General features: G+C 29.1%; 2 protein-coding genes across 2 annotated transcripts; both read right to left on the reverse strand.

Moving 5' to 3' along the window:
- Window positions 1-1296: 1296 nt before the first annotated feature.
- LOC125827520 (transcription factor PRE1-like) lies at window positions 1297-6048 on the reverse strand. The gene is made up of 2 exons (XM_049506818.1): window positions 5911-6048; window positions 1297-1449 (listed from the first exon to the last, which is right to left on the reverse strand). Exons 1-2 carry the CDS (start codon window positions 6046-6048, stop codon window positions 1297-1299), a joined length of 291 nt encoding a protein of 96 aa, XP_049362775.1.
- A 2796-nt stretch (window positions 6049-8844) lies between these two features.
- Window positions 8845-10673, reverse strand: LOC125827516 (uncharacterized). Its single transcript, XM_049506810.1, has 6 exons — window positions 10261-10673; window positions 10034-10160; window positions 9659-9943; window positions 9444-9563; window positions 8999-9357; window positions 8845-8926 (listed from the first exon to the last, which is right to left on the reverse strand). The coding sequence occupies exons 1-6, from the start codon at window positions 10671-10673 to the stop codon at window positions 8845-8847; spliced, it is 1386 nt and encodes a 461-aa protein (XP_049362767.1).
- Window positions 10674-11135: the final 462 nt, after the last annotated feature.

Below are 11135 nucleotides of genomic sequence, written 5' to 3' on the forward strand. Positions count from 1 at the left end.
TTATCTCCTGATTTATTTTTAGGAATATCAAATGCGAATTGTTCGCAAAATTCTCCTAATTGTTTCCTCTCATTTAAGCGATGTCGCTTAATCTGTTGATTCAACTTGATTTCATTACATAAGGATAGACCTTCCTGTACACAAGCACTTATAAGTTTTCCATAAGTATAATCATCATAATTAATACTATGATTATCACCTCTTATGGCCTTCCTGACTCTTTCAGCAAATAAGGTTGGTAATCCATCTATAAATTTGGATTTCCAATGAGTGCTATTACACTCTGGTAATTCCATAACTCTACAAAGGAAAACATCCTTATAGTACCTGAAAGATGTAAGGGTCTTACATCTTAAGTTTTGGAGAAGAGTTCTAATGGTCTCACTATTATCTGACCATCTTCCTGAGAAATGTTCAATAATATTTAAAACCAGTGTATAAACTGCATTTTGAGAGACTTGATCTCCTTCTTGTTTTACCACCATTAAAACCCTACCTCTTTGTTCCTGGTTGAGATAATTATCCCACCAACCTTTTAATTGGCCAGTAAAACCTGCTGTTATCATATCAGCAATAGTCTTATCACTATTTTTATTGGTTTTACAGATAGTACTGTACATTAACATTCTGTGAACAGTTGTATAAATTTGTCTATCGGTATAACCATCTATGTTCCATTCATAGATTTCTTTACCATTATAACTATTAGTTATAATATGTTCATGTTCTTCAAGTAGAACATCTTGGGGAGTGGGTCTAGGATAATAAAACATCCTTTGGAAAGGTTTCCTAGCATATCTCTCTGATATTTTATTAATACTATCATAAAATTCCTTTTTATTGCTAGGTTCTCCTTCCTCAAAGTTTTCAGCATTTAAAGGCTGAACTCCACCACCTTTAAATTTCTTTTCTAAGAAATGTTCAAGATCTGAATAATCTTTAATCTTGAAGTCTTCAATCTCTGTTATTATTATTATTATTATTTATTATTATTATTATTATTATTATTATTATTATTATTATTATTATTATTATTCTTATTATTATTATTATTATTATTATTATTATTATTATTATTATTATTATATAGTGAGATAACATAATTACAAGCATGTGTCCATCGCTAGGGGGACGTCGGATCGGATGCCATACTTATATATATTTCAGTTAAGTATTAATATTAATTCTAACCCATGATTGGCCTACCTAACTAGTAGTAGAGCCTAGAGGAAGAAGAAATTAAACAAACAGCTAGGATAGTAGAATACTTGTAAATAAATAAATAAAAATAATTAATCACATTATTAAACTACGAATAATTGCAGCTTCTGGACTCTCTGTATCTATTGTGGATAGTAACTGAAAAAGTCGATCACTAAGGTCATTCACTTCTCTGTTCAAGCTTCGAATGTAGTTACATGTTTCTTGAAGCACCTTTGTTGCTGATGCCTGCAATGTGAAAGCAAATTAGTATAACTTATATACATAATATAAATGTGCTTTTTAATTTGAATTGAGCTAGCAGTTATGTTTCAATTTTTCTATATATATGCAAGTAGACATTTAAATTTATATAAAATTGAACAAATAGATTTATGCGTCTTATGTGGTATGCAATGTGTATTATGTCAAATATGATATATGTGTATACTTGTTCAACTTTATACAAATTTAAGTTTCTACTTATAAATATCCAAAGTTAAAAAGGTAAAATTAAAAGGCAAAATTATCAGCAAAAGATAAATTAAATAACACGTTTATGTATCATGAAAATTATGAAGATAGGTAACTTATTTTATTTTTGAAGTTAATAATAATTTCATTTTATTGTGAGCCGTTACCATCACTTTTAAGTGATTTGATAGTGTTAAATTTGTTAAAGCATCATTGTATAGAATATTGGCTTGAATTAATTTGCACAATAATGCGTTGCAAATCTATAAAAAGGCCAAGTCAAAACGTACAATATTATTGGGAGTTGGGACCCAAAAGCATGGTCCTAGAGTGAAGAACAAATTATAAAAATCATATGTTGCCAAAATTTGTGCTGTTTCCTAGAAAAAATACATCAACAAAGAGAGAGTGTAGTCTATTTTCTTTTAAAAGTATTAGTACATCAACTTTTTGTTTTCCAATTTTTGTCTAGTCATAATAGGATGTTCACACCTCATCATTTCAGTACAAACACTACATTAAAAATATTTTTAGCGACAATTAATTAATGACAATAGCTTAATTGTCGTTAAATATATATTTTTTACGGTAACTAGCACTCATTATATATGTCCTTCAAGCCTTTAGTGATATTAGATTTAATGATACTTAATTAATGCCGATAAAGATTTTAATATTCTTTATTAATGTGTCTATTTATTGCCGCTAAAAAATAATTTGTAATAGTGAAAAAGATACTCATTAGATCCATCAATATACCAGAATAAATTGTGTTACTCCAACGCTTAGATTTGTGCGTAAACAAGGGTTCTAAGTTGTAACTAATGAAATATTGATAATGAAAAAGCTCATAAAAAGTTGCTAATTATTTTCACTTGTCCACTTTAGTGTACTAGTATATATTTTCGCGCGTTGCGCAGATAAATTAATTTCATAAAATATCAAATAGCTCAAATATTTATAAGTCTTTGTCCTTTTAATAATTTATTTTATGGAAAATAATATTAATTAATTACTTATTTAAGCTAAGAGCAATTGGAGATAGTATAAACTACTTATTGGTATAAATTAACAAACTATATTTACATACTTTATTTATTTATAACTTTCTTTTCCACTTATAATCTAAAATTTTAATTATTTTTTAAAATTTAAAAACTTCTGTAAAATATATGCATTTATTTGTTATTTTATCCTTGTTTTATAATTTTTTTATAAAATAATATTATGAATTCATGAATGGTTCTAACTTAATTCTAACTTAATTTTTTATTATGTATTTAATAATTTATAAATTCATTTTTTTATGCTGATATGTGACCGTTGACAGTTTTTTTATCTAAACTATATATTTAAATTGAGAGAAATATATTGAATAAATAAGATCAATTCAAATACTTATATATATTGATAATGAAACTACATTTACTTATAATAAAATAAAATTGCATCTCATAATCTTTGGTATTTAATATAAAAAGTAGTGAATAAAAATATGCATTTTTTCTCTTTGCATCATGTAGTTTACTCTATGTCAATCTTTTGTTGTTCATTGTCAAATTTCCAAGTAATAGGATTGAATTAATGAAGAAAAAGAAAAAGCTCACATATATATTTGAGATAAACTTCATATAAATTTTCTCATTAAATTGAGTTTATATGAAATAATCAAAAGAACTGAAAAAAAAATTGGATAAAAATTGAAGCAAAAAAAAAACACTTGAAAATAAGACTTGCAGAGGAATTGTTATTTTTACATCTCACGTTTTAGAAGAAGTTGGTGGAGTAGTCTATTAATAGGATAATGGTGGTGTAAGAATTTTATTAGTTAAAACTTTTAAAAAATTTAATTCAATTTTTAAACTGATTGTGGTAAATGCAGTAAGAAGTTATTTATCATGAGAAGTTAATAAACCGTTTTGAAATTCAAAAAACATTAATCAGATAAGGATTCGGATCAATTCAAATTTAAAAATTAATATTTTCGTAAATTTTTGGTAGGGAAAGGACGTGTATATGTATATTTTGAAACCGTGGAATTTTATTTATATTATTTTGTGTGTCTGTCATTTGGAACATTTGTGAAAAATTATAATAATAATAATAATTTATTATTTTAATAATAATAATAATTATTATTATTATTATTATTGTTATTATTATTATTATTATTATTTTATTGTTATTATCATAAGGAAAAGTATGTTTGTAATTGTTATTTTTATTTTTCAGCTTTTACATTAATTTTAAAATTTGAAATCATTCCTTAAAATTCTCTACTGGTTGAAATTGTTCCTTAAAATTCTGCACGGACTAAGGTGGTGCATTTTTTAAAAAAAAAAAAATTAATAATCACCCTCACTTTATGCAATCTTTATTTCTATTTATAAATAAATAGTGATTGAAAAAACTCTTTTACGGATTTTAAGATAAAAGTTATCCTGAATTTTTGGCTATCATATATTACTATTTTTATCCAATAAATATTTTAATAATAATTTCTTTGTGTAGATTTATTTGTTTAGAGGTTGTGGAAAGATTATTATTATTATTATTATTATTATTATTGTTATTATTATTATTATTATTATTATTATTATTATTATTATTATTATTACTATTATTATTATTATTATTATTAAATAGAAAATTCTTGTTAATCAATTCTTAATTATATATATTTAATTATTTTAAAAAAAACTCAAAATTCAAACTAATAATGATTTAGTTGGTTACTAATAATGAGTCGTCCTTATCAAACTTTTTCAGTTTTCTTTTTAAAATATTTTAAATTCAAATTAATAAAACATTAACGAATTTTAATTTTAGGAAAAAAAAAAGAAACACAGAATGATTTAGTTGGTTACTTCTTTTTATTTATTTTTTGGTTAATTTTAAATACAAATTTTAAACAAATTGAAATTATTTTTTGAATTTTAAAATTGTGAATTTTATTTGTGCTGACACGTGTCACTTTTTTCTTCTCCTATTATATATAAATAGATGAGGAGAAAAACAACGTTTTCCTATTTATAGTACTTTTACTATCAACTTTTAGTGTGACATTTTAATATTTATAACTATTCGTTCAAAATCATTTCTTAAGTTTATGAAAAACTATACATCAATTAATTGATATGAGTGTCATAGTTAAATATATATACACTTATTTTATTATTCGTTATGGAGTGTCTAAAATATATTGTGGATTAGTAAATGTGAACCAATTGTACCAAGTAGTAGTATATATAGTTAAATACATACTTTTTGGCAACACTTTAACTTTAACTTTTCACGTGGCATGTTTAAGACCACAAAATTAAGGATATTTTTGTACATTTTGGCATAACTTTAATTTAGAACTATAAGATTAAAAAATCTTTTTTCTTTTCTTAAACTCCATTTCAGATCAAATTAGATCATTCTTTTTAAAACGGAGAAAATATATGGTATGATACTGAACTTTATGCAAGTACCAAAATTATACTAAACACTGCATTACTTTACTGAAATTTATGCAAGTATACATAGGAGTACTCCATTACCTTATATGTACAACCAAAAGTGCCAGTAATGTAACAAAAAATAACCCCACACAGTCACAGACAAAGAGGACAGCCGCTATTCTAACTTGTTCTCATTTTCCATTTTGACATTTTAACTCAATCATGTTCCATTTAAATTCTTCAACTCGATTTCCTATATATAATAATGTAAATACAAATTAGTAGTAATTTTTATTGTTTCATTATTTTTATTTACACTCTTTAATTGTCGTTTTGCACTTTAAAAATAGTTGTCCATCCATTCAGTTTTCTTTTAAATAATAATTTCTTTTCAATAATTTTTGCACCAAATTTAACGAACGAAAGTTAGTTGGTTTTATTTTTAAAAATACATTAACAAGTAGTGTTATTAGCAACAAATCAAAGTCTTTTTTACCTATGCTAAAAGTGGTTTCTTTTTACCCATATTGAATCCGAGTTAAAATTTAGGAAGCGAATATTTGAGCTAAACTTCGAAGGTGGAATTATTTCAACACGCATTAAATAATTTATATCAGGTAATTAATATTGTTTTTACTACTTATTTAATAAGTGCTACATGAAAAACAGAATTTGAAGGTTAAAATGAAGGTGAAGATGGAGTAGTAAATGTAAAATTCGAAGCATGCAAGAAATAGATAGAAAGAAAAAAAAGAAATGTTATGTATTTTTGAGGTGAAATGAAAAGAACCTTGTTGGAGCGACGAGTTTGAATCTCAGGAAGAAATTGGTGCAACTTGGAAACAAGTTCGATAATTTGATCATCTGAAATCCTAGAAGAACCTGGTGATGATGATGATGACGACTGTCTAGACCTTCTGCTCGACATGTTTAGAATTATAAATGTCTTCTTCTTGTTTTGTTTGGAACTAACAAATTGAGATACGTAGTGGGAACTTAAAAGGGAAGAAGAAATTATAAGAATTGTAAAAGAAGAAGTTATGGTATTAAGTAAATGACTAGGAGAAAAAGTGATTAACGAACGAGCTTTAAAGGAGGTCATGGACCACAAGCATTATTTAAAAAAACAAACACAACAAGAGTAAAAATAAATTACTATACTCTTTATGTCCCTAATTACTTGTCCACTTTTCCTTTTTTTAGTTGTCCCTAATTACTTGATAAATCAAGAAAGAACAATTTTTTAACCTATTATACCTTCAATTAATTACTTTGAAAAAGGTAGAAATTTTTGAAAATCTTAAGTTTTTAATTCATGCACTTCATAGTTAATAGGGGTCAAATGGTAAAGTCACTATGTCAATTATTATTTTCTTAATAGGTGTACCAATTTAAAATTAGACAAGTAATTAGGGAAAGAGGGAGTAGAAAGTGATGTGGGATGTGAAGAGGACAAGTGCATTGGAGAAAGTAGCCTTAGACACCTTCTTGTTCAGTAATAATAAGTTTAGTAAATTCCCCGTTTCCTTCTACTTCTACTGTATTCTACAATTGTTCAGTAATAATAAGTTTAGTAAACATGTTATATGAACACCGTTATAGTTTGAAAGAAATAAAAATTCGTAGCTATAGTTAGAAGAAAATTTCTCTCTTCTCTCCATCTTGCTCTACACTCTCGTTTGCCTCTCCTCTCTCTCTGTCATCTCTCCCTCACCTCACACCTCTTTCCACCCTCTCTCTCGCCTCATCCTTTCTCTCTGAATACAAATACAAATGATAACAACCAATGATATAAACACAAATATTAATAATCAATTATACAAGTACAAATGATAAGCGTCAACTATACAAGTATAAATGGTAAGTGTAAATTATACATATCTTTTTCAGTGATATAAAATAAATATATACATGGCAACAAGAGATACAAAAACACATAAGAAAATACTAATATAAGTACAACCATACATGGTAACAGATATATACAAATTACTGCATCTAATTAATGCTCTTTTCAGTGATACAAAAACACAAAAGCAAAAAATTATAAATACAAATACACATGGATATAGATACATACAAATACACATGGAAACAGATACATACAAATACACATGAATACAAATGTAATTTGTTACAAAATACAATATTAATTAACTGTATTCATTGATACAAATTATATTTCGTTAATACATTTGAACTTAAGACAACATTCATACAATTGTATTAATTAGTTGATACAATTATATTTCATTGATGCAAATTGTATTCTGATATATTTATATTCGTTAATACTATTATATTTGTTGATACATATGCATGTGAGTTTCATAAATACAATTATTCAGCAGATATTCAAATACATTTCATCTCATGACTCATCTCCCTACCCTATCTCTCGCTCGTCTCTCTCATCCCTCTCCCAATATCATTCGTCTCTCTCCCTTCTACCATGTAGCTACGAATCATAATTAAGGAGATTTCCGTGAACGTCATGGCTAGTTGAATGACCCATCGTTATTTTGGTGGAGATTTCACTGGAGGTTGTTGTCTCTTATTGGAAAGGAGAGAGACGAAGGGTAGAGGAGGAGAGTCGGTGGTAAACATACGTATCTAATAAAATATAAACATGTATCTGATTAAGAGTTCATGTATCCAAGTGGAGACTATATGTATCTATAGAAAACTATTTTATCACTACTAAAAAAACAGTGAATACCGACCTACAAATACCGACCTCCGGAGGTCGGTATTCCTTGAAATACCGACCTAAAACCGACATCACAACTTAGGTCGGAAAAAGCTTGGTCGCTATTCAATACCGACCTCTGGAGGTCGGTATTTACTGACCTCTTGAGGTCAGTTTTTATTTTATGTCGGAAAATTCATATATTAATATTTCCGACTTCCTGAGGTCAGAATTGGAATACCGACATCCGGAGGTCGGTATTTTTATTTTTGTAATGTTGAAATTCTGACCTCCGGAGGTCGATATTTTTATTTTTGTAATGTTGAAATTCTGACCTCCGTAGGTCGGTATTTTTATTTCTGTATTTTAAAAATTTCGACCTCCGGAGGTCGGTATTTTTATTTTTGTATTTTTAAAATTCCGACCTCCGGAGGTCGGTAATTTTATTTTTGTAATGTTGAAATTCCGACCTCCGGAGGTCGGTATTTTTATTTTTTGTAATGTTGATATTCTGACCTCCGGAGGTCGGTATTTTTATTTCTGTATTTTTAAAACTCCAACCTCCGGAGGTCGGTATTTTTATTTTTGTAATGTTGAAATTCCGACCTCCGGAGGTCGGTATTTTTATTTTTGTAATGTTGAAATTCCGACCTTCGGAGGTCGGTATTTTTATTTTTGTAATGTTGAAATTCCAACCTCCGGAGGTCAGTATTTTTATTTTTGTAATGCTGAAATTCCGACCTCCGGAGGTCGGTATTTTTATTTTTGTAATGTTGAAATTCCGACTCGAGGTCGATTCTGCTACAAAACAGGCAGCAAATTGCTGCAATTTTTAGTTGCCCACCTGCTTATTTATACCAAAACAACCCAAAGCCAAATAAACTTCATCCAACCAAAACAACACAATATTTTCAACATATACATTAAACTATTTCAAAATAAACTTCATTCAACTTCAAAATAAACTAAAATACGATCAAATTAAACAATTCCAAAAATATAGAAGTCTAAAATGTCAAATAAATACAACTACTCCTAATCACTCTCACTCTCCTTGTCAGACGTACCATTCTCATCACCCTTACTTTCCTTATCAGACTTATCATTCTCATCACTACTGGCCGGACATGGAGGAAGAATATTTCCTGATTCAAAAAGAAAAGTTACTTGGGCCTGAAGCGCTGCATACCTCTTGTTCTCTACCTCATTTGCTACCGCAATCTCCTCCTCTCTCTTCCTCTCTTTTTCTTCTCTCTTCTTCTCTCTTTCGGCTACAACAGCAAGCTCAGCATTGAGATAAGCTATCTTACTCTCCATTGCAGATATTGTCTCTTTATCCCCGCCATCAAAGCTTGAGGATGATGAACCACAATACCAAGACTTCTTCTTCTGATATGCCTTTTCTGGATAGCCGTAGATTGAACCTCTAATCGGTTCACCAGCACTCTGTTTCCAAAGATTCTCGTTTTCTTCTTGTGTAAATGGTTTGTCCTGACTCTCAAGAGGTAGAGTACTACAATATTCCTGAGATATTCGTATATACCTATCCTGTAATTTAAACAAAGAACTCTACGAATAAGAATGTAATATATACAAGGAAAAGAAAAAAAGATTAGTTTGAATGGAGTTCTTACATATGTCTCTTGAGCACGTGGCTCAATCCATCTTTCTTCTTCTGTGGGGCTCGTACTCTTCTTGACGTGAGTAACCTTGAACATCTCTGCTACAGCTATTGGCCTACCCAACTCTTTTTCCTGCAAATAACATATATAGAATATGATCTCATTAATCTCCAAAAAGTACTAATCAAAAAAGAAAAAAAATATTTTACTAAATTAAGAAAGTATACCATTCTTTCCTTCCTAGTAACCTGGCTAATAGCTCCACCAGTGTGCAAAGAGCCTCCCTTTTCTGATGCGCGAGCCATCTTCCCAATCTCACTCCTCTTTTTAAATGTTTCATCAGTACTCCAATGTTTCAGTAACAGAGTCCATCGATCCGGTAACATAAACGTAGGCATTCTGTTTTTTCTCCGACAGTCACAAAATGTGCTAGAAAGCAACTTTGAAGCTTTAAACTTGAAGTTCAATTGAACGTCATCCTCGTGTTCGGGAGCCCATACATAATATTTTTTCTGTAATAAAAAATAACTAAATATTTATTGTTCAAATGACTAGAGAATTTAAATGTATATGATGTGAATTTAATTAATATATATTCTTACCTTAAATTCGTTGAACATCTGCCCTTGAGTGTTAAGTGGAATCGAACTCCAATTCGAATACACATCATTATAGTGAGTTTCGATGCACTTTAAGATAATCTTTGCCATACCCACATCCGGACGTAAGCTGAAATACTAGTTCATTGACAAAGTAGAGTAAACAAAAAATAATCAATCAATTAAAACATAAATAGATAAATGAAAGATAAAACATAATTAAATCATACTTGTATCCTAATGGCTCGATGACGAGTCTCCAAAAATTGTCTTTATCGCCTGGCTGAGGACCATGTGCATTTGAGTGTTGGGTGGTGGGAGTATTAGGCTCCGAGCCATTGGATTCAAGATGAAGGTTGGAAAGTCCAATTGATCTGTTACTAGTATTCAAAGTATTGCACTGACTAACACTAGATGATGGTATGGTAGACCCACGACCAAGATGTGAATAGCCCTGCAAAGTTTGGTACCCCGAACTAGGTACCACAGGGGGTGTAGATATAGTATAACTAGATTGTGGAGCCACATGAGTAGAGGCATTATGTGACTGGTGTGCCGAGTGAGTAGTTGAAACTGAGGCTCGTGTTGAAATATTAACTCGAGAGGGCTCATCAGATATCACGACCCCAGTGGGCCTTCTCATAACATTGGCCTTAAATTTCTTTTTTGGATTAGCGGATTTTTTTATTTACCCTTGTCTTTATCTACCATCTATATCAATTAAATATAAAGATTAAAACAACGTAGTACAAAATAATGTCACAATGTCGAACAAATATATCAAACAAAGTTATCATAACATAAGGCTTAATCCAAATAGTCTTTCACAATGTCAAACAAAAGTTAAAACTACTAAAATATAAAGTATACTCAAATATGAATAGCTAAAAATCCACTAACTAAACATACAAATTGCTATTCATCCTCTTCGGAAGTTTCTTCATCATCTATCCATTCACATGCATCATCTTCGAAAGTTTCCTCCTCATCTATCCATTCATCCTCTTCTAAAGTTTCCTCCTCATCCTCCTCCATATTTGTTGGCATATCTAACTCTTCTCTATTAACTTCTTCTAAAATTGATCAGGATGCTCCAAATTTCATT

Source organism: Solanum verrucosum, unplaced genomic scaffold (assembly GCF_900185275.1).
Source record: "Solanum verrucosum unplaced genomic scaffold, falcon-dt-bn FXZP01000166.1, whole genome shotgun sequence".
Taxonomy (NCBI): Eukaryota; Viridiplantae; Streptophyta; class Magnoliopsida; order Solanales; family Solanaceae; genus Solanum; species Solanum verrucosum.